Here is a 24,620-nt window from a genome sequence, read left to right on the forward strand (position 1 = left end):
GGGTCCCACTTGGAGCCGGGGAAGCTTCCAGCAGCTTCTCACAGGAGCCGGCCCTGCGGCCCCTCCCCGCTACCAAAACCCTGCTCCACAAACCCAAACCAGGTATCTTTCACCCATCAAACCTTCATGATCTTCCTCTTTTACGAGAGAAACCAACAGCAAATGTCCCCTACTCTGCATTTGCACTAGTCTCCTCTCTCCAAAAAAAGAGCAAGCATTTGAAGAAACAAAGCCCTCAACATGGCTGCTATTACATTAGTTTCACATGTTTTACTTTCATACAGAAAACCTTAAAGACAGCTGTAGAGACATTTGTTAACAATTCTTAGGTCATCACCAGCTATACAGGTAAAATCTTTGTCATCCCTGCAAAAGCCAGACTCCAGACTTGCCACTCAGCTGCGCTTTGAGCTCTGAAGAACTATGGCTGATGATTTTTAGAGAGTGGGCAAGGCAAACAAAGAATAAGGACAGACTAACTCCCTCCTCCCCACCCCGAAACATATTAAACTGTGGCTGAGCAGCTACACTACAGGCAATGGAGCACTCTGGAATTCCCATTTAGGAACCTTAAGAAAATAAAGATATTTTCACCGTATTTCAGATTTGAATGCATTCCTATTCATTAACCATTTTTCCCAAAATATCTCAGTTTATTCTGCTCCACTGAGGAGCACCAGGAAGAAAAGTCACCCCATCAGATATTTAAGGACATCGGAGACAGCATACTTTTCCTGGAACGTATGAATTTCTGAATAATACCCAAGAACGGCGTAACAGGATACTCTCCTTCAATAGCACAAAGTTCTATTCTTTTTGCAAGCAAAATATAGTACCACCCACTAAACCGATGACTCTACATCTGGTTTATCTCGTCCACTCACAATAGCATACTTCCTGTCTGTATCTATTAAACACCAGTTAACACCCACTTTGCATCCCAAGCCTAATAAAAGTTTCCACTACTGCCCATCTCAAGGCACAGTATTTTGGAAGATAAATTCTAATCAAATAAGCTAAAACACCTCTTCATGTCAAATTGTTCTGATTTTAAGTTTTCATCTAATTGCAAATTCTTTAAGTATTAGTAGTCTACCATTCTGACCAAATCAAGAAATATATGCATTTACTTCACAGTATTTTCCCCAAAGAACAAATTAAATTAATTCAGTGAATTCCAATATAAAGCCGGCAAATAAGGGTAAATAAGTCCCATTATGATGACAGGATGCAAAGACTCATCCATTTCTACGCCTCTTCAGCACAGAATAGCCCAAAACCTTTTTTTGACTTTGGGTACATGTGCCCAGAATAGATGAATGCTTCATTTAAATACAGGAAGCATTTGTCATTATAAGTGCAAGTCCTGACTGAGAGTTAAAAAAAAAAGTCAGTCTTTAAACAGCAAGAAGTGGTTCACACCCTTTGTGTTCAGTAAAGGACTGAAAAAGTTTGAGTAAAACTAAATGTCTAGAAATGGAGCATTTTGCTTTTCAACCTCTGTAATGGCTAAATTATTAAAAAATAATGATCTTCAAGCTAACAGCTCTGTTCTCTCATAGGCAGTGTTAAACCTTAATCTAAGTTTGAGCTTCCACAGAGCAGTTACTCACTTTCAAAGCTCTGGCAAAACACCATCTCTGTTTAGTACTGGATTACAGTTCCTTCCTTCTAGCAGAAAACTAACACAAGACAAAGGCAAATAAAGCAAGCAACCATAACAAACCAGAAACATTAAATACACTTGAGTATATGTAAAAGCACACATAAGCAACTATAGTAGGGTAAAGTAGGGCATGAACCTAGTGTGAAAGTTAATCAAATTTATTGTAATCTGCACATACCCACAGCTTTACAAAAATATGTAAGTCAGTTTCAAGAGTTCCACCTAGCAACATCACCTGTTTAACTATCAGACAGAATTACTTTAAGTATAATACAGATAAAAACAAATAAGAGGTCCTTAGGTGTTAGAACCATAGATTGTTTTCCTTGTGCATAGATATTTAATCTGTTAGTTTTCCATAAGAGTCATCTGCTTACAATCTAGTGTAGAGTTAGTATTAGTGTGCCTTGAGGAAGAAAGCTTTTGATTACAAGGGGAGCGCATACAACAAGACACCTTAAATTTCATAATTATTTTCATTATTGTATTTCTTAAGTATTAATATATTATTCTAAAATATTAAAATAATATTGTTTCTTAAATAAAGGGGAAGGATAAATGGTAACACAAAAGAAAATACCTATTTATAATACTCTGATAATCTGGAATGAGTTCTCAGAATTCAAAAAGGTAATTTCAGTTTCACATGCATTAATAGTCTGTAATATATACACACAAAAAATCATAGCACAGAAGACACTCACAAGTTAGCAAGTGCTTATAACCTCAAGCACTGGAGGAAACCCAGGTGTTACTTGGCAATGTTTTCAATTATCAAAAGGGAGGAAGAGATTCCTTTCCAAGCACAACCCACCGCTTACCTTACAAGTCAAACTGTAACCGTAACTCCACTTTTAACAGAGAGAACCGAGTACCTTTCCATGCAATCCAAGAGGTCTATCATTTCTGCTCTTCCAGAAAAATGAAGACAAATATTATATTACTCCTCTGACTAGCTACATGATTTATTTCAACTAGATAATAATGTAGGATATCTCAGACAGTGATTTTCCAAGTCATTTGTTACATGAGTCATCTGGCTTTTAAAAAAAAGCCACAATCTTTGCAATGAGAGCTGACTGTAAAATAGGTCAGTGTGTAATGAAGCATGCTGCTGGCTTATGCTTGCCAAAAAAACCCCAAATAATAATTCATGGTAAGAGTACCTCATGGATATGCAAAAGAAAGGCAGAAACTCTTACCTTAACAGGAAAGCTACACTTGCCCGTACGAACGCCTTCTTCATCAGTCTGCCACTGATGAGGCCTACTGGCCTCTGGGACATAGACATCTTTCTTTCTCCTAAAGCTTTGCCGTAATTTGTTCATTTCTCAGATTTTCACGTCCTAGAAGAAGAAAAAAAGAATACTGCCAATAGGCACCAAAACATACATTTAGCCACTTAGGGTCAACCACTATCACGACAAATGTCCCCGTGAAAAATCTGAGCTTCTGCAAATATGAATGGAGGTACCTGTGAAAGGAAAATATTTTGGACATAGATTCTGGGAAAGACAGATATTCACTTCAAAGTGGAAAACGCAAATCCACATTACTTTTTTCAATATCTTTCCACAGCAACTGAAGCATTAGACCCCGGAATAACTATTACTCTGACCATAACGTTACCCAAAATAGCTGACAGAGCAGCTCTGAAGAGTGATGCGCATTAAATCCTGCCTCCCTGAATTTAAACACCTACCTAGAGCAACCAAGCAGGACATGAGTAGCACAAGCTTCCAAGGCACCCATGCAAGGATTCATAGCCCTAAGTCTGCTCCTAAAATTAGGTGCTTGTGCTGTTCTTTAAGTACGAGTGATAGGTTCATGCTTTTACTGAGGGGTACAGCCCAGCCCTTGCTTAGTCTACTGGTAAAAGTACTTATGTTTAAATGAGAAATGCACTGAATTGACTTCCACGTCCTGGGTAAATCTCTAAACAATTACATAGTCTTACCTCTTCAAAGGGGGAAGATGGTTCTCTAATTACACTTCCAAAGCCTAGAATTAGATGCTTTTTATACACTCTTCTCTTATTTATCAGTTTCTATATACAAGCCAATCTATACTTTAGACATGCTCACCTTTACTAGATTCAAACTACAATTAGCCAAGAAGCTATCAGAGAAAGTACTACTAATAAAAAGACTCTATATTCAGCTACAGAAGTAAAATCATATGGGATACAATGTAGGGAATATAGAAAACATGCTGAAAGGCTTCTTGAGATATTGTTTTTCTTTCCTGAAAAAGAAGCCTTCTCACAACCATGACATCTCATTTTGATAGAAAGGAAGATGCTGCAGAATATAAGGCAACAACATCTAACTGGATTATATATGCTTATTTCCCATTAGATTAACTAAGGTACAGAGTATAGATGTTTACGGGTGTCAATAGGCAGCCTTTGAATGAAAGCAGATTTAAAAGCAGTTTGAACACTATTTTAAACCCTGAAAAGAACGAGTATCTTCCAGTTAAAACTATTTGACATAGGTGAGAAAAAGCAACACATTCATGTTTGCGGTATCTGACATTTAAGAAGCTTGAAATTGTTGCATTTTTAATTTAAAGCTGAACAAAAGTCAGAAATTAAAAGCATTACAGAAAATCACTGCCCCCCACTAATAATTCTCGTCAACCAAATTAAAAATATTGTTTTATATCTATGACGCACTTTAGCCATCCCAAGTAACAAAAAGGTGTGAGTTTTGTCACTGACCCCCCAAACCCTCCTTCAGCAACTGTTACTTTCCTCCTCAAGCTGTGAGTCATTAGGCATTACAGTTCCCACTGTATCTTCTGGGCACGGCATTGGCTCATTTCTCTAGAATCTTCCATAGAATCTTTCCATAATCCATTAAAAGCAATATTGTAAAATAAGTAATAATTTAAAGATCTAGCCATGGATAAAGAAAACACGACTGTATCACTAGAACTGGGAAATTTAACTGTGGTGATGTTAATACTTGTTGAAGTGCAAATAAGAATGCTACTTGTGCACAAGTTCAGTGACAAATGAATGCAATGCTGCCTGGTCTTGTGGCATTGCGGGGCTTTCTTTCAGCGTAAGGGATAATTCCTGAAGTATTTCTACACTAGCAAATAACCAGACCAAACTCCACTTTTGCAGCAAACACCTGCACTCAAAGCTGCTTGATGAGTGCTTAGAAGCAATAAGGTGTGGGACTCCAAGCAATCCAAATCTCTCTTGCAAATTAAGTAAAGGGTTGAGATGTATGGCAAAGGCTAGACAACGGTCCCTGGAGGGGAGCATGTACCTAGAATATCCACAAGCTCTAACAAACAGTGTAAGAGCAGGAATAAAAAAGTTGCTTGGGGATTCTCAATCGCAATTGTCTGGTTATAAAGCAGGGTTAGCTTCATTCTTTCAAAGCTGCAAAATGCCTGACATAACTAGTAACAAAGTATTTTCTTGAATTTAGTTGGTAGGATTTAGAGATTAGAGTATGTGTCCAAAATAAAAAAAACATGCACATTTCTTACCACTAAACAAGCTGAAGCAGCTCCTCTACAAACGCAGTTCCTTTATTTTACAAGCTAAAAGCCATTTAAAAATCTGAATGTGCAAAGGCAACTCTGGAAGTTTTAAGAGGAGATGCAAGGCTTCTATTCTCTATTAAGGCTTAGAGAGGCGTTAGAGCAGCACTAGTTACATATTTTGCTTTACAAACTGCAGACAGAAGTCTATGCTTCACTCAGTCTAAAGGAACCAGAAATTCAAGGGGGGCCATTCAATCACCTCAGGCAGTTGACATGTACTGCAGCAAATCTCCACGGGGCACTTCAACTCATGAGGACAGACACCTACTCTTGTCCCTGCTGAAGACTGGCAGTGCCATAGCATGATGAGCAAAACCGCTGGTCCAGCTGCTTCAGTGCAAAGCTCAGGAGTCTGCTCAGCACATAGCTTTAAAGCCCAGCTACCCAACCTTGCACTCTGGTGACTGAGAAATGGGCATACATACTCTGTTCTGCCAAAAAGGGCAACAGACTCTTAAACTGATACAAATGGACGCAGTAAGGCTCATCTGCTGGTATTCTGAGTATAAGCGATCAAAAAACATTTTGTAGAAATTTCAAACCTACAAACGTGTAAAAACAACCTGTGGAAAAGTGTTCAGGGTAACTCTGAATCTCAAAAGCTTCAGTAAGCAACAAAACAAGAACTGAGAACAGCATGCAGCCACTGTACCACTTGTGAAATCACAGTCTAATTGCCTTATCATAACATTTGCTTATGTGAGCACTTCCTTGGACTTCTCCCAGGAAGCATTGCTTTTCCCATGAGACTGGTACCTTATCGGAGATTTATTCTGACCAGGAATCTCAGTCCACAGGGGAGGGTGAGAATAAGAGTTCCTCAACTACACTTCCTATGAGAAGCTGAAGTGGCATTTTGCCCAAAAGTATTTCCTTTTCACTGAAAACCAAACCCATTTTCCTAAATGTTCTAATTTTGAGGTCATGTTGGCAACAAGCGGTTTAAAAATAGCTTATTCTATTTAATAGAAAAGCTGACAAATAGCAAAATCAATTTCTGGTCAGACAACCAGCGAGCTTTCTCCAACTGCCACACTCGGATTTTCGGAGATGTCAGCCTGTTTGAAGTGGGTTGCAAAATAGTTTGCCCTATAAACACCTAATTTGCTGGTTATATGCATGTCAGCCCAATATGACTAGAATTGCCATCTGATGGGAAAGCATTAAGTAAAAAAATTCACACAGGCTGCATATTTGAGGATGCGGAAGAGAAGCACAGGAATTACTGCTATTAAGTGCTGAAATTTCTACTAATTTTGCCTGGAGCTCAAAATCCCTGCGCAGGAGCTCTAGAGAAAAATGAGTGAGCGTTTTCTACTTGAATTCTTTGCCATGCACTTCAGATTTCCATACAAGCGTCGCATGCCTGCTGACACAACGAAAGGCACCAACCTAGGCTGGAACAAGCTAGCAGGGTATTTTCTACTAAACTGACAGCATCACTGATACTGTAAGAAGTTTTATACTCTGCTTTTGGATTATGTAGGCTGAAAGTTATCTGTCCCTGATTTTTTTTATATTTAGCAACTGATTTTTGTCCTGTAATTAAAAGTATTTTAAAAAACCCCACAGAGACACAAACCAAACCACCAAATACACTATTTCCTTTTCACTTTTACAACCCCAAATCCAGCTTAGGCCCAGAGAGAGGACAACAGAGAAACACTATTTGAAGATAAAACTGGCAAAAAACCAAGATGGGAAACTCAAAATCTAATTAAATCACAAAATGTAGCATTATATCAGAGACAAACTGGTAACAAAGGCTGAAAGTACTGAGATCTTCTGGAGAAAAGAAGAAAGAGAGCCACTTTGGGTTCTGTTACATTTCAAGGTTATCTCTACCAGGCAGCTAACTGCAGACAGCTCTACATCTGAACGGTCATGCCCATTGGGAAAAAACAAACAAACAAAACCCCACAAACAAGAAAACCTCCACCACTTTTGCAATCCAAGAGATTACAACATTAGGCTAAACATTAGACCAGTTTCTAAAGCACCATACAAGCATCTGCAAGAGGCACCGAAAAGACGAGTTATTCACATAGCGAGTTTATAAATTTATGTTGCCATTTACTTTTACGCAAATTGATATATTTTGGATATTTTGAAAACACAGCTCCAAAGCCAATTTAAGGAGAGCTTTGGCACCATTATTCTTCTGACCACCTGAAAAGGTATCATTTTAACCCATATTCATTCACTGACAACTCAGGGGCAGCACAGAGACAGAAACAACGTTGTCACAGACAAAAGTGCATGTTGAAGCACTCTTGGCTTCATTGCCTTGTGCATCATCAGGTTATGGCTGCAGAACAAATTACTGCAAGATAAACTAGCATGTTAATTCATGTCTTGTTAGCCGTTCTGCTGTATGTATATATTCACTTTTACCCTTCAGTGAACACAAGCCAGCAATTTACCCTTCAGTGAGAGATGGGTAAGCTTTCACCTTAACTGAAGTTAGATCAGGTGGGAGCTGCTGATGATGCAAATTTGGCGCTTAGCTTGCCTTGCAGGAGTTTACACATGTACCCATACCTTCAGATAAGCAGTTCATTTACATTTTGCATAAATGTTTCTTCCGCAGCAGTTGCTGCTACAAGGTGATCCAAACTACAGAATCTGCAGGGCAGAAGGACAGTACTGGTACCTGAATTGCATTCACAAATTTAAGTGGTTAGATTTTAGGCTAGGGGTACTACAAATTTCACACTAAGCAACCACTTACAGTTTCAACACTGAGGACAAAAATCCAGCACAAACCCATTTTTATCTTTCTTCTGAACTCTAGCCTTCATAAAGCTTATTTAATCTGCATTCAAATATGTGGTATCTTTTTTGTTTGCAATGGAAAAGGATAAAAATTGATTTTTAAGTCTTCAGTTCAGCCAGTTTTTTTTAAAACCATTAGGAGGGTTTGGGATTACTTTCTGTTTTCTCTCAGAATTGAGTACTCTTTCCTATTTACTTTACCAATTTAGAAAAAAGAAAGTCATGGGTCAAATAAGGACAAAGTACTCTCTGCAGCCTGCAACAAATACAGAGTAGCCAGGGTACAGGAGGGGACATCCCCCAACCCCCCGGTGCCATCCCCCTGCTTTATAGTACAAGTCCTCCTGCAAGCCTGAACCATCAGCAGACCAAATTGACACATCAATGAAATTCCTAGAAGTATGTATTTCAAACAGCAAGGAAATCTAGGTTTAAGAACAAGATGTTACAGGGATCATTGTAAAATTTACAAACCTCCACGTAAAACTAATTCCATTAACATGTTACAATCAGACTAAGTAATTAAAAAAAGTCTTATTCATACTTCTATTGCCTGCTGCCCCCACATTGGTGAGGTAGGAGCAGCTGCAGAACTATCAGCTCCTATGTGCCCTTTCCCAGTGAAATGCACCTAATATTGCTAATAAAAAAAGGACCAAGCCAAACAGCCTGAAACCCAGAGCAACAAGTCCGTCCATCTCTAGTATGTTTTTTTGCCTAAGAAATACAGGGCATTTCTTGGCATCAAAGCTTTCTGAATAAGGATGCGTTTTTCCTGCCAAAGTTACCTGATACTTCAGACCTAAGAGGACATGCAAATTATCTTAATTTCATCGAAAAAAATGTGTTTGTCTAACCTACTTACTGGGAAAACACTCCAGAAACATTCCTCAGCACGGCTGTGAAGAGCTGTATCCTCAGAAAACTCCGTGGCTTTGAGTTCTTGTGCAAGTACAACCTGGTCACACCCGTCCAAAGACTCATGTCTAACAGCTACCTTTTCAGCATTATCAAAACTTGAATTTCATTACGAAATCCGCAAGGGTCCGCACCAGGAAACGCAAACAACCCACATATTTCAGAACAGTATTCCACATTGCTTTTTCCTATAAAACTCAGTTCACTGCTGACACTTCAACATTATTGTAAATCTTGGCTGTAACCAGGACACTAGGACATTAGCGAGGAAATATGCTTGTTTCAAGCCATTTTCTTGGGACAAGATTTGGTTTTGGCAGGCTTACCTGCAGTACAAGTGCAAATATAAAGAAGTGGTTCAAAACATTTAGATCTCTTTTGCTGTCGAATGCACAGTTTGAATCTCTAAATTTAAGATGACAAGGTAAGAACGTTTCATTTATAAGAAAGAGGCAAGCTAGGAAGGCAAGTTGCTGCCAAGGTAAATAGTCTGTCCCTGTCTATTATGAAGCTGCCAGAATGGAGTTTTACTCCCTGAAAAATCCTTATTAAGCATTGCTGCTAAACAAACTGTCTCCCCTCCTCTCCCACTTACACAGTACAAAAACATGTAATGCCCTATCTCTCCAAGCCTACTGTAAAGGTTAGCCAAAACTTGCTGCAATTGCCCTGCAACAGCTTCTCTGCAATTATTCACCAGCACAAGAACACAGAGTACCCTTATCTTCTAAGGAAGAAAAGGTCACCCCGTGTGTCAGATTTTGAATGCAGAACTTTGAGCCTTTTTGTGAGTTTAGATCCCATAAAATCTAATTAAATCCAGCACTGTCACACTGAAGCAAATGAAGGCATGTAACCATATGAGCATGCTCACTAAAACATTAACAGTCCTTACGCAATACAGTATGACTAACCACATTATTCACCACATGGCTTTCCAACCCATTTACCCTTTCATTACCCAATTAAGATCTAATAACACAATACTACAAGCAAGAATTCTAAGACATCAAAATACACATAAAGGTAAAGCATGAGCTCATTTGTTGAGCCAGTAAATACATTTTGTTATTGTTATTATTATTTAGAGTTCAAATTAAGGGGATTTTCCTTGTTGCAGAAAAATAAAGTGTTGGATACACAATAAAAAGACTACTCAAGCATTTCAGCTGTAGAAAACTCACCTTCCAGCAGTGAAAGTAATATTTAGATCATGCTTTGAAAATACAGCAGAAACGGCAACTTTAAACTCTTTATGTAAGACCAAATAGGTCAGAGCTGTAACGATACCATAAATTTCTCTGACAGCTTTCTTAGAAATTGTGATGCACTGTCATCATAAGATGTGAGATACTAGCCATCCTCTCAAATCCGTCAGATTTCTTGCTGTCTCATACCTGAGCTAAGGTATCATGTGAGCACTCCACAGCTGTTTCCAGAGCACTTGACAATTCCATTTGCACCACAGATAAGAGTGAAAGAGGGGGGGGTGGGGGGTGGGGGAATGTTATGACAGCAACAACTTATTGGCAAAAACCAGAGTTAAACAAAAATTGCAAATAGCTTATGAAATATCAGGAAATGGAATCATGAACTGTACTCCAATACACCATTAACAATTGTGTAGCTAAAACATTCAGCTACCAGAAGCCCTGTCCTAAAGCTTAGATTTTTTTAAAATATGCCAGACTCTTCAAACATAAATATCCCCAGACTGCAGCAATTAAATACAGTATTCAGTATTCCACAACAGTATGTAACAGAAGTACCAGCACAGCAACCACACTCACACTCCTGAAGTGTCAGAAAAATACAAGTTTGATCATTGCAAGGCAGAAGTTATTCCTAAAGATATGCAATGCTCTTTCTAGCAGTCATAAGAGAGAAATCACCTGCCTCTCCCAAACCTGTGAAGTTCAGCAAATAAGAAAGCCTCATTTTCTCCATCAATAACTATTCTAAAGCACATGTCCCAATTCATCAGACTCCACAGCAACTGTAAACTCTGACTACGGTCCTATACAATATGCTAAAATGTTTAGTTGCAGAGATATAAGGCAGTAATTCCCTTGTTTTATAGGCTCACTCTAAAAATACCCTGCAATGACTGTCAGTCACTAGTGAGAAGCAGGTCTCCTAAATACTCTATGTGATATAAAGCGAGCTGAATTATACTACCTATAACTGAAAATAAGCAAAAGTTTTCTAAAGAAACACTAGCTGTGCCTTGCGGAAAGCAGTTCAAGCAACTCTGCTTTGCAGCTCATCTGCACGCATGTGAAGAATTTTAACTAACCAAGTCATGACATTTCCAATTGAATCATTTACATTTAGGGCAGCTAAATGTCAGACAACTAAACAGTTTTCAAACATGAACATCTTGGGTTTAAAAGGTATCTTTACAAATACATGCTGAATTTAGAAAAGACATCAGATATTAAAGAAAGTACAAAAAGGGCTGAAACAGTGGAAAAATATTTCCTTTAATCACCCAAATCCAAGAACCAAAGCTTGAAGTTAAATATGTCAAATCTCACAAAAATAAGCGCATTTTCAAAATCAAAAGAAAGTAACTTTTACAAGTAAAATAAGCATATTTTATTGGTAAATCAGTCACAAATCTAAGGTTTTTACACTGGAGTTACTTCAGCAGGACCTATGAGTGTTCTATAACCAAATAATCAGTGTTTGAATAGACAAGGAATTGCATCCAGTACAGCAAACATCTGCTGCTTAGGAGTAGAAAAGGTCAAATATAAATCAGTCAGTCAATCATACTTTTGTATTTTTGGTTCTAGATCTTAAGTGAGAGCAGAAACAGCAGACAAACAAGCTATAGATCCAGAGCATGTGTTTCAGGAACCAACATGCACCATAAACCAGATTACTTGAAGGATCCATTTTAGCAAGATTAAAAAAAATCTATTCATACCAAAGCTTTAAGCAGTGTTTCATATACGATGGTCATTCTCAACACAAAAGTGAAAGCCACAGCATTTTGGACAACTGATCCAACAACAGTGCTCTGCACCAGCACAGAGCTGCCTCAGAAGTCCAGTCCATGTGGCCCGTGTTCTGGAAGCATTTGGAACAACAAACTATAAATTTGTATCAGCTTTATGAGAAGTATCCAGTGACAATGGACAGTAGTGCTGCCAAGTCTGTCACCAAGTAGCATTCAGGTATAGAGAACCTAGGTAAATCCACAATAATAATAGCATGCTCAGATGCAGAATAAGGAGTTACACAGGGCTCTCCACTGGAAACAGTGATTTTTATTTTATTCATATATGCTCTCAAAAGCAAACAGTTAAGCAACTGTTTACAGCTAATGCAAAATGTTCTAGAGTAGATTAAACTAAACTGATTTTAAAGATACAAAAGGATCTCACAAGAAGAAATTATTCTGTAATAAAAACAGCAAAGCACATGGAAGAAGGGTAAGAGAATGACCCTAACTATAAATAATGATGAATATAAATTCAGCCATTACCATTGTCTAGGAAAGACCATAAATCACATTTAGTTCTCTAAAAATGTAACTGTCAAATAAGCAAACAGTAGCAAGAATTATTATGAAAGGAGCAGAGCAAAACCAGTAAGATGCCGCAGCATAAGACCAGACTGCGCTCAGCTTCAATACCACATAGTTCTTGTAGTTAATATACCCTTTGTCGTGGTTTAACCCCAGCCAGCAACTAAGCCCCACACAGCCACTCGCTCACTCCCCCTGCGTCAGGATGGGGGAGAGAATCGGAAGAGGAAAAGTGAGAAAACTCATGAGCTGAGATAAAGACAGTTTAATAGGTAAAACAAAAGCCATGCACGCAAGCAAAGCAAGACAAGGAATTCATTCACCACTTCCCATCAGCAAGCAGGTGTTCAGCCATCTCCAGGAAAGCCGGGCTCCATCACGTGTTAACGGTTACTTGGGAAGACAAATGCCATCACTCTGAACGTTCCCCCCTTCCTTCTTCTTCCCCCAGCTTTATATGCTGAGCATGACGCCATATGGTCTGGAATATCCCTTTGGTCAGCTGGGGTCAGCTGTCCCATCTGTGTCCCCTCCAAATTTCTTGTGCCTCCCCAGCCTACTCACTGGTGGGGTGGGGTGAGAAGCAGAAAAGACCTTGACTCTGCGTGAGCACTGCTCAGCAGTAACAAAAACATCTCGGCATTAGCTGTTTTCAGCACAGATCCAAAACACAGCCCCATACTAGCTACTGTGAAGAAACTTAAACTCTATCCCAGCCAAAACCAGCACACCTTTCTCAAATGAAACAAAAAGGTGTGGGACGGTAACAAGGATAATTAGGACTACATCAGCGACTTCTGTTCAAGGACAGATTAGACACATCAAAGGTCTTCACCTCAGAAAACCAATTTGCTGGTGGGGAGAGCTAAAAAAATTATAGTATCACAAGTGTCAGAAAATGAGCAGGGAATGATGATTTTCCAACTCTTATATTGTAGAAATTGCGGAGAAGCAACAGAATTCTCTAGCAGTCCAGGTTTCAAAATAAAAGAGTATTTCTCTCACGATACAGAATTAACTTGCACAATTCCTTGCCATGGGATGTTTTACAAGCTGAACATAGAAAAGGATTAAAAAAAACCCACAACAGTTTAATAAGTTGATGAAAACTTTCGAAGTCTATTAGAAACTACAGTGGAGGTGCAGCCTCCCATTCAGGAAATCACCCAGTCCAATCTGACCAGCTGGGAAGGCTTATTTCATGTCTGCCTTAATCTTCTATTCTTCCTCGAGATCCAACACCGACTGTATCAGAGAGAATTACTGCACTACAGAGCCCTTGCTGCAAACCAGCATAACTCACAAGCTGGTCTCCCTTCACCACCAATTCAACTGGCCAAACCCCCATGTTACAGCTGTCACAGCATCACAGCAGAGTTGTTAGCACCCAGCTACACCAGGACCAGCAAGAGCTGGCTCACTACACGTGCTAAGGATCTCCCTTTCCCAAACCCACAGAAGCAGAAGTTTCTATAGCTCAAGACATTTAAATGAAAACCAGCCCATGAATTTGTATATTCCAGATAGCTCAAAAAATTTGAATTACTGTGGCAACAAGCCATGTGTGCACTAGTCAATCTCAATTAGAAAATGTTAGTTAGCTAAACTGCCATGAAGTATGTGTGAGGAAAAATTAGCTCATACATTCACAGGATGACAGATGACTCCTTGTTATACCATTACTGCAGTGGGCCCAAGCACTTCAGTCAGTCACTGAAGTGTCACAAAAAGCATTTTTAATATTAATTTATAACTCAAAGTGAAATTGTGAAGGCTTTGCATCAAGCTTCTGTGAAAATGGCAGGTTTTGATAATAAAAATGAGCCTAGAGAAAAGATACAGTAACTTTTTCTGACTGTCAGAATACCAGAAAATCATTTCATCATCCCTCAATAAGCCTAGCAACACAAAAAAGTTCACTTTCACATAAAAGATGGGCAGAAACTTCTTGAAGAACTCACTCTGGTGTCCAGCATAGCAACTGTGGTTGACTTGTAAGAACACAAATTTTTCTTCACAGAAATATTCTTATTTATTATATTAGGAATTAATGTTAACACTTCTACACTTGTCCAGTGCAAGTTTTGAGTTGTTCCATAACTCTTTTCTCATAATAGCCTTTGCAAAACATTACCAGGAACTAACAGGATTATCTCCCAAATCTGTTTGCTTTACACAAATGTAATCAAATCAGCTAGCTTAATGAAGTCAGATACAAGCTATAAATTCTTTTAAGCACACAGGATGCAATGTTTTCTGAATTCCCCCATCAGTTGAATACCTTTAAAAATATTCTGCAACCTCTCTAGAGCCTAATACAAGCCACACATTTCATGACACACAGAAGAACTCAAAAGATGCTGACAGAATCTGTCACCATAGTCCCTACGAGAGGAGTCTAAACAGGGTACTCTAACACAATTTCAGCCTTCTGGTACAATTTTCTATATACACAACTAGTATTCCTTATAATTATACAGCACGTAAAACCTCATTTTGTGCCTAACGTTTCTCATGTCTGCTTACCGCAAAGCCTAAAGAAGATCCAAGCACAACCTCAGTGGCACACTTACTCAGCGATTTTGAAAATTATATATAGCAACATAACTAACAAGGTATCTTTTTAAAGTATTTAACTTCATAAAATCCTGATCTATGTAATTTGTGGCAAAAAATTCCCCAACCCCAAGTGTCATAGAATCAGTTACCAGAACATAATGTTCATATGACAGTAGCAAGAATATGTCGACTTGGTGACTTACTTTTTTTTTCCTCAGGTTCTGTAATAGCACTTTTCTTAAAACTCCCTCTCTCTTGAAGCTATAACCTTGACTCCATGGATATACAAAAAAACCATGAACCTATGGGCTGAAAAAAAAGAGAGATGATAAAGTCAAGCCCAATATGGGCTAAAAAAGGTTTCATCTGAGAACTTATGTCCTTTCCTCCCTGTACCTCAAAAGCCAATGGATTTTCAGATTATTTCAAGTGCTTCTTTTAAAGAACAACCCCACAATCTGAAATTGTAGCACCATTATACCAACTTGCCACAACTCCAGTCAAGGCTGAATTTTCCTTTGTTCATGACAACAGACCTGAAGCTTCTCAGACCTATGCCAAAACCTTTTATCTTACTAATTTCAATGTTTGCATATTATCAGTTGGGGGTAATGGGGCCAGCAGGGGAGAATCTCAATGGAATTGGGGAGGATTTGGGGTCGGGGATTTTTCTGGTCCAAATAAATTAAGGGATAAAAAGACAAATCAGACTGCATTTAAAGTTTGGGGGTTTTTTTTGTTTGTTTGTTTGGTTTTTTTTAAGAACTCCAAGTCAAGTTTCTCAGATTGGCTCTTATAAACAGATGCACACTTCCCTCCCTACTCCCTCTTCCTATCGCTTGGCATTTAAAGCCTTTTGATCATAAGGATAGTAATGTTTGTCTTTAAGGAGGCAGTAGATAGGAATTTAAATGCTATTGGTACAAAATCTTACAGGTGCTATTTTTTTTAAATACTGATAGTAATCTCTCAGACATTTCCTTTCACAGAAGTTACCAGGTTTCATTATGGTAACTAAAATTAGTAACACATTATTGCTGATCAGCAATAATATATCATGAATCCATAACTACATGGTCAGTGAGAATTATCACATTCAGCTCAAGATGTCTATAAATCCAGGGGTCCACATCCAAACTGGTTATTTATACTCCCATTAGACTCAGTGGAGAGAAAAAACACTTCAGTTATACAAACCTACATTAAGTATACCTAACGATGAAAATATATTTCTCTAAATAAATAAGTCAGTAGACATGCAAAGAGATGGTTTCTACCCTTTTCACGTAATATCAAATTAATAATCGCAAAATTCCTCCATGGTAATGAAGATTTTTTTAAAGGAAACATTGATCAAGAAATGGAAGCAGTATATTCGATTCTTTAACAATCTAGCCAAAATACTTTGTCTTTCCAGTACCACAATGAGATCTTAACTCCAGCCTTGTCATGGTTTAACCCCAGCTGGCAACTAAGCACCACACAGCCGCTTGCTCACTCCCCCCACGTCAGCATAGGGGAGAGAATCGGAAGAGTAAAAGTCAGAAAACACTTCAGCAGACAGAAATATCACCCAACGACCCTGAAATCCTGCACACATCGGCAGCCTTTCCACATCTGCAGCACAGCACACTGCTACCAGTCACAGCACAGAGCAAGCAGCAGATCAAAGTAACCGAGTCATCACTCGCAGGAGTTTCCTCTGAATAACGTATTCAGATTCTACCATTGCCAAATTGTGCCTTGCCTGCCAGTGGATGACCACAGTGGCAAGCAATGAAGTTCACTCCTGGTATGAATGAGTTTGAGATAGAAGCAGTATGAGCCTAGGCAAGTAGGAAATAGTGCTGCTGCTGCTGCTGCCCAGGCTGGTAGATGAAATCATGTGCCTTGTTCTCCATACCAAGATGGCAACACATCACCTTACTTCCACAAAAGACAGCTGCTTCCTGGGGTGGCAACTGAGCTTGGTAGCAGAAGACAGGATGAAGAGGAAAGCAGTCTAAAAATGCCTGCAATGTAACAGCTGGCACCCAGTAGCAGGGCAGGCATGAGAGGGACTCAGTGCAAAGGATACTGGATATTGTGCTGCCAGATTCACACAACCATAAAAGTCACAACTGTGTTATCTTCACCAGGGACTAGTCACAGGGTTCACTGATTCAAGCAGCACCTTGAATAAACTCAATTATTCTGGCAGGTGACTGTAGCATAACTACTCCATTCATAGATCACCATTCTTAACAGTGCCCTCTGCCTTCCCTTCCTAAGTCCAGAAACCAGAAAAAAAAAGTCTATTCCTTACAGAATATGCAGTTGTCCCTTATAAAATAAGCAGCATACAGGACATTGATAATATTGATACCACCATTTAGAACATCATTAAAATTATGTGGGAGACAACACCACCTTCCTTCACAGGGAATCAATTACATGTTCCTCAATTGTCCTACAATACCTCTATGTACATTAAACTTACCTTATTTACTACATTCACAGGAATGGAACTTATGAGCAGGGGATGCAAATAGCAAGTCAGTGACATAGGTACTGAATTGAGATAGAAAGCCAGCTTGTTGCACTCTAGGAAAATCAGATCTCCTAAGAAGCTGGCATAATCCCTTCTTGCTGGCAAGTTCCACGAGAGTCAATCTTGACCTCAACCCCAGTGGGACCAAGCATCATTTTACGTCCCTTTGAGATTACCAAAGCCACATATTTCACTTGGCTGGAAAACATTAGTGCACATGGCAGAACTTAGAAAGTCCACTCAAACTCCACTGTTGTTCCAGCAGCTTTAGCAATCTTCACCCCTGGTTAACCGATGGCAAATAGTGTCTTGCAAACATACATCAACAAAGCACTAACAAACCAAAGGCTGTCTACATCAGAATGGGTAGGATGCATTTTCTAGCACTTTCTGGGTGCAAATACCTCACATTACCTCTTAAAGGACAAATTTCATTTCAAAGGCTGATTGTCCATCAGGTGCCGCTTATCTATATTACAGTGCCATCCTTCTACTCTGCTTATGGTTTGTTCTGTATCTTCCCAGCTCAAACTTCACCTCCCGAGATCATCTACACAGCAGCATCTTACCTGCAGCTTTCTGGAGCTGCACACATCGCATCAAACAAACAGCTACCACTATTAAAGGCAGTGGTCTCCTCCAGTAGTATTATTTTCTGGAAAAGGAAAGGGTTCTCAGACAAGAACTACAGAACTCATCACTCTGTAAGAGGTTTCTTTTGACATTTGTAGCAGCCTAGCTTACCACTGTAGAGAGTACAAGTACAAGCATTTTATCACACAGTTTTCCCAGCATCGAGACTTGAGAAGCTGGATTCCTACTCCGAAAGAGCAGCATTGCAGAACTCATACAAATCAGGAGGAGAAAAAGCCAAATATATATTACATATATTTATGTGGCCAATTTAGCCTCGTGACAGTAAAATTATGCAAGTATCTACAGGTATTTGTATTACATGCCTCAAAAAGTATTGTTGGAAGCCACAAACAACCTTTCCTCAAATTTCACACCAAGCATATTTAAGAGTTATACCAAATTGATTTTTTCCAGTGGTTAGGCAAAGTTGATGAACTCACAAATATTACCCAAAAAAGATCAATCATCTACGCAATAACATGTTCTTCAGTTATTTACACTCAATATTTTGCATAAATAAGGCTTCTTCAATAAAATTTATCAAGCTGCAAAAGTAGCAACGTAAGAATTTGCAAGAGCAGCCTAGTTTCATCACTCCATCTTTCCTGTTAAGGAGAGCTGAAGTATTTGAACAAGTTCAGAGTTCTTAATGACTTCTACATTCTTATTGTTTCCTCACTGTCTATGAGAAAATACTCTATAAAGAAAGAGGCCACATTTGCAAAAATCACATTCTCCTTTTCCACCTCTCTCTATTGTGAAATATGACCACTGGAAGTTGACCTCCAGCACTGTTTATACAGGGATTATACAGAAACATTTCTATAAATTACAGTGTCTGACGATACAAACCAACAGAACTTTCTTAGGTTTTCCAAGTCTCGAGTTTGAGCGATGCCAACACTATTAAGTGGCAACAGTTTCCAGTACACGCATATTCACATTGCCTCTTGGGAGTTCCTTGTCACAAGAAGGGGCTGCAGTCTATGCATCATGTCTGACAACTACTGTGGGTTTTCTTTTTCCATGCTCAGTCTTCGTTTTCTTTCCCGTACTTAGTCCTTCTGTGTTCAACCTTAACTCACTGCTGAGTCCTGTCTTGGTCAGTCAACCTCCATTTTAGAAGCTTCTCGAGATTAAACATTACAGTCATGCTGGCTGAAGTAGACTTACTAGTGTTACAAGATGAAACCTCCCTAACCCTGCATCTATAGCAGAAAGAATAGGATTAAATTTAGCGTACCCAGGATTCTAAACCCCAAAGCTGAAAAGCAACCACAACTACAGAAATTTTTATTCCTATGACTCACAATATTTTTAAAATTTATTGAGTTTGTGAACTACACCATGCCTTTCTTATTACCCATGTAACTTCTCTCTCCCTCAAATCTTGCAAAAAAAGAAGTAAAGATGAAGGTGAAAAAATAACTTCACAATCTGGAATGAAATGCTTTTCATAGCCTCTAATGTGAACTTCTGAACTTCGACAGGCTGCTGTAACAAAGCCAAGATAACCGAGGCTATCTTGGATTGTCCTACAACCACACCCAGGAATGCAACGCATGCCAAAACTCAACAGTTGGTCACTGACGTAGGCGCAGGAGAAATCACAATGCGCACTGAATCAGTTTCTCACTGCTGGAATAATAAATTTAGGCAGGTTTGCTATAAATATCTAGTTCTGTAGATACAGGAGGAGATTGGAGTCATATGTAGGAGACCCAAATACTAATTACACACTGAGTAAAGTTTCAGCAATATAAAATTATGGAAGAAGAGGAGATTCAGGAAGGGGCCTACTTTAAGGCATATCGCCTACGCACTCTGAACTCTCATGAAAACAGAGCAACTGAGAGATAAGGCTGTGGAAGAAATCAGGGGTTTGGGCTATAGACAAATTCCCCCATATATTACACACTGATGCATGCAGTACAATCCTGTTACTGAATTTATCTTTTCTAGATAAAACAAGTAAAATTTGTTTGAAAAAAATACATTAACTGGTAGCAGACTGCCCTGTAACACAAGACATAAGGATGAAGACAAAACACAAATATGTTTGACATACTGCTAGGCTAGGCTAAGGAGCATCAGCAGCCTCCCTGGAGGTCTGAGTTTTGTACTGCAAACCCAACTTTGCAGCAAGAGGCACTTCCATGTTTTCTGTCTCAGAGAGGGACTGTAAGACTGGCAGTTGCTCTGTATCATTCCTATCCTGCTTCTGCAGTGAAAAATCATAGTATAGGTTACTAACTTGACGACAGACTCAGATTGAATACTTTTTATTAAAATTAACTTCTATAATTCCTGATGTAGTGGTAATTTCCAGAGTAATTGAGATTAATCTTTAAAAGTTTCAGTATTTCAAACAGCGTGAATTAAAACTTGGACATCAGAGCTGAGCAGATAAGCCAATTCCATCCTTCCTTATTACCATCTAATAAAGCAAAAGATCCAAAAACATTTGAATGACCAGATAAATTAACTTCACAGAACATACCTAAAATCTGCCCATGCTTAAGATCATATTCATAGATGAACATACATACGATCTGCTCCAGTTTTTGCAGTTTGTTTTTACTCCAGGGGTTTTTTTGTTTGTTTAATTGGTTTTTTGGAGGGATGCTGTTCTACGAAGAATATTTTTACTTTTCAAAATATTCTCTGTAGTTAAGTGACTTTTCTACTAAGAAGGAAATTCGTAAATTTTGTTACTGTTAGGGCCCCCTTCTGGAAGCCAGCCTGGATTTATGAAACAATTAAAATCTGACTAGATTTAAAAAATATATAATCCTGCATTTCACAATAGTCAGGACACCTAAAGCAAGCTTGCAAATTTTTTCCCTAAAGAGGTAGAGGGGTGGGGATTGTGCAAGACAGGGATATTTGACATACTGATTTCCCTGATGCTGGAAAGAAGGTTAGAAGGCATTCCTAAAATATTGGATAGTCTTGAGGTTCACAGTAGGAGGCTGTATCTCCTGCTGGATAATAATATTACGTTACACATAAAAACAGTTATGTTGGTAAAATTAAAATAGCTACAACATGTGAAGCTCTCCTTCTTTCTGAAGGGAGACTCCAGAAGGGACCCCGGGAATTGCAAGACACCAGCAAGAGAGATGACTGAACACCTCTGTAAAACCTAAGCATCCCAGGTTGATGCACATTATGTAAAGTTAATCCATTATTACCTTGATGCAAAATCAGAACTGAGTCCTCTGGCTCTAATTCTCCTTCATACAATTATTTTGGGAATGCGGAAGAAAATAAACAATGTGGTTTTTGAAGATATAGTTACCCACAGATTATGGGAGCAGGCAATGTGTGTCACTATTACTGACTATGCATTATGTCCTAGGTCTGAGGAGGAAAAAATTAAGGAAATAAGGACTAAAACATGAGTAAAAAGAAATTACTTCATCATTAGCACAGCTATTGCTAAGTGGCACCTTACCCAGCTTTTAAGGTGGCTAATTATTGACACGCATCACAGAAGAAATAGATTTTGAGTAGAAATCTCAATATTAATAGCATTATGGATCTGCTTATTGAGTACGATGTTTAAAAGCAAATCCAAGCAAGGCTCAAGTCTTCAAACTAGAGAAACATTCAAATTTAACTATTAAATACAAAGTAAAACCCCCCAGTATTTATTTAATACATTTCAAAGGTTCAAACTGTTTCAACAGATCAGTAACTAGGAGCTAATTTTCTGAATCCATTGTAAGTGGTTAAAGATTCCCACTACGAGTACAATTATAAATATTATTTAAAGATCTCACTAAATTTAAAGGTTTTGGTAGAGATGAGTTCAGAGAACTTAAAAAGCACTTGTAGACAATGTTCTCAGCTACATTAGAATACACGTTTTAAAAGGAATAAACTTCCTGAGGATGCCTCACAATTCATTTACAATCTTCCATAGAATCTCTCAAATTATAAAACTCACAAAATCTTAAGGTAAAAAGATGTGGTATTCAGTTTACAAGAAATGAAGCGGAAGTTCACAAGCTTAGTTCAGGGAATAAACACATTACTCAACTGGTCTAAGAAAGCAGAACTGACAGAGTACATTGTCGTACCTAATTCAATCAGAAGTGCTAACAAATACCTCCATTAATAATTTGAATCCAGTCCACCCAGGATCTGAAAAGAAAAGCCTCCTATGAAACGCTCACTTTTACCTGTAGAATTAAGTTGTTGGTTTCCACCTCCTATGAAACGCTCACTTTTACCTGTAGAATTAAGTTGTTGGTTTCCATAGTACTTAACTTACCATTTGAAAAAAATGTCTGTTGTTTTAAGCAGCCCACTGATTACTACCCACACAGACTTGGCCAGTTACAGTACACACAAATAAATCCAGATGATATAATTCTCAAAAATTCAGAGCATGAAAAGGTAAACCTCTGCAAGAGAGAGCGCGTAAGGCGAGAATGCGGCTGTGACACAGGCTTCGCTGTACGGATTGCCCCAAGACACTCCCTGCAAATTCTCTTCACCACCCACATCCCCTCACCTTAGGTACACAGACATGACACACAACAGGAAGGGCCTGGACAGCCTTCCTTCTGGGTCAGGCACACTGAAAAGCTTCTGGGAAACCTAAACAAACTGGACATGGCCTTGGGTCAAAATAAAGGCTACGTCGGAGGTACCTAGTTCAGATCTGTAAGACACTGCAGTGCACACAAACTGAAGCCATCTCCAGCTGCCTGCTTTTGCACAGGTTTTGGTAGCACCTGCATCAGTTCTGAGACACCTGACTCCCAAGCAAATATTTTGTAAGAGACTACTACAATCATAATACATGAGGACACCTCTATTCGAAGCAGTAGCTATATCCTGCTACAGAAACTACCGCAGCTTATCATGACTGCCATTTATTGCATTTCACCAGAAGCAGCACTGACACTGTCGACATAAAATTAAAAATAATCTACTGCACCCTTTTTTCTTTGGTCCTGCAGTTAACGTGCTCATAAAGTCCATCCTTCCATTACAGAGAACGGAAACCAGTGGTTTTTAGCAGGCGGTAACGGTCCTCCTCTTGGGTACAACAACTTAAGCAAGACCTTCAGTGACACTATGCCTTTTCTGCAAAGCCTGAGCAATTGCATCAGTGGGACAGGCCACCCGCAGGTTCCTTGCTCTCTACAGGAGATGCCTCGTCTACCTCTGCATCTTCAAGGCACATGCAAGGCTTAGCCAGCTCCAGCTGTGCTCACCGATAACCTAAGAAAACTTGCAAAAACAACTGGCAAGGAGTAGGGTAACGTCCAGAGTGAAACATTTTAAACTGGCTCTCATACGTAAACCACGTAGTACGTTTAGTTCTATAAATTGAATCGAGTGTTATTCATGAATCCTGCTTTCACTTACCATGTCCAAAAGTTGTTGTTTGACTGATAGAGCTACTTTACTCTTCAGCACGCACCTATGAAAATAACCATGCAGAAGATCTCTAGGTGTACTAATAAGTTAGTTACAAGCCTAGACAGCAGGAAGTTTTAGCCTATTCCAAAGGAGCGTAATACTTAATGGAAGCACAGAGGCCTACAATTACACAGTTAAGTCCCAATATACATTTTTACAAGGTCACAGCTGTAAAAATTCACCTGTCCTGAGAAGGAAAGAAGCCAAAAGGCAGAAAAGAGATTAAGACAGTCAGGAAGACATTCCCAGAATTTCTCACTTCAGCCTTGAATTACAAAAGTCACCGGTGCTTTTAATCCCCCCTCAACTCCCCACAAATATTCAGTCAACATGGTTTACCTAGATAGTAAAGACTGGAGCAAATATCTGGACTAAGTATCTCTGGAAAAGGGGTCTGCAAACGGTTACAAATACTTTTTTTTTTTTTAATGTCAGAAAACAAAAACAATATTTGGTTATAACTACCAGAGTTTTTTGATATTGGTATACACCAGCCTCTGCATTTTTGTCCAGTTTTCTTCAGTAAACTTACTTATTCTATCACGCCAAGCTAATGCTTGTACACTGGATTGAAAGCACCAGAGTAGAACCCTGTATGACTGTATGAACCCTGTATGAGCTGTTACTGGGTTTAGAGAGATCAAGTAATAAGATGCACATGTTCCAGAAGAGTGGGGACTAACTATCCATCTGAAAATTAGAGAGCACCGAGCTGCAAAGAGCCTGCTTCACCAAAGAGAGCAGAAGAGTAAGGATTCCGAGACAGCAGTTCTGTTACTGTAGGAAGTAACATACTGCTGTCATCCACAAAGATGCACCACCTTTTCTAAACACGCTGTTGAATGACAAAGAGGTCATTCAACTTCACTATAACATACATACCTCTTTTTCTAGATATTTTCTGTAAAATATCCCATCCCTTTTCAATGGCACATGCAATTATTTGATAAGAGCACTTCTCTGGATTGCTACTTCCCACATTAAGGCATTAAGCAGCC

At 38.9% G+C, this 24,620-nt stretch overlaps 1 protein-coding gene across 11 annotated transcripts in view; it reads right to left on the bottom strand.

Moving 5' to 3' along the window:
- The window catches only part of NUMB (NUMB endocytic adaptor protein), a 96,434-nt gene that overhangs the window by 34,434 nt on the left and 37,380 nt on the right, over positions 1 to 24,620 (bottom strand). For 10 of the 11 annotated variants that reach the window (XM_030030777.1, XM_030030733.1, XM_030030768.1 and 7 more), the window contains exon 2: positions 2,869 to 3,012. In XM_030030777.1, coding sequence (XP_029886637.1) covers positions 2,869 to 2,994 — 126 coding nt within the window. In that variant the 5' untranslated portion in view covers positions 2,995 to 3,012. Of the gene's footprint in view, positions 1 to 2,868; positions 3,013 to 22,462; positions 22,487 to 24,620 lie in introns of those variants that run through there. The other variant, XM_041122068.1, reaches the window with a different exon arrangement.

The sequence above is a fragment of the Aquila chrysaetos genome, chromosome 2 (assembly GCF_900496995.4).
Source record: "Aquila chrysaetos chrysaetos chromosome 2, bAquChr1.4, whole genome shotgun sequence".
NCBI classification, from domain to species: Eukaryota; Metazoa; Chordata; class Aves; order Accipitriformes; family Accipitridae; genus Aquila; species Aquila chrysaetos.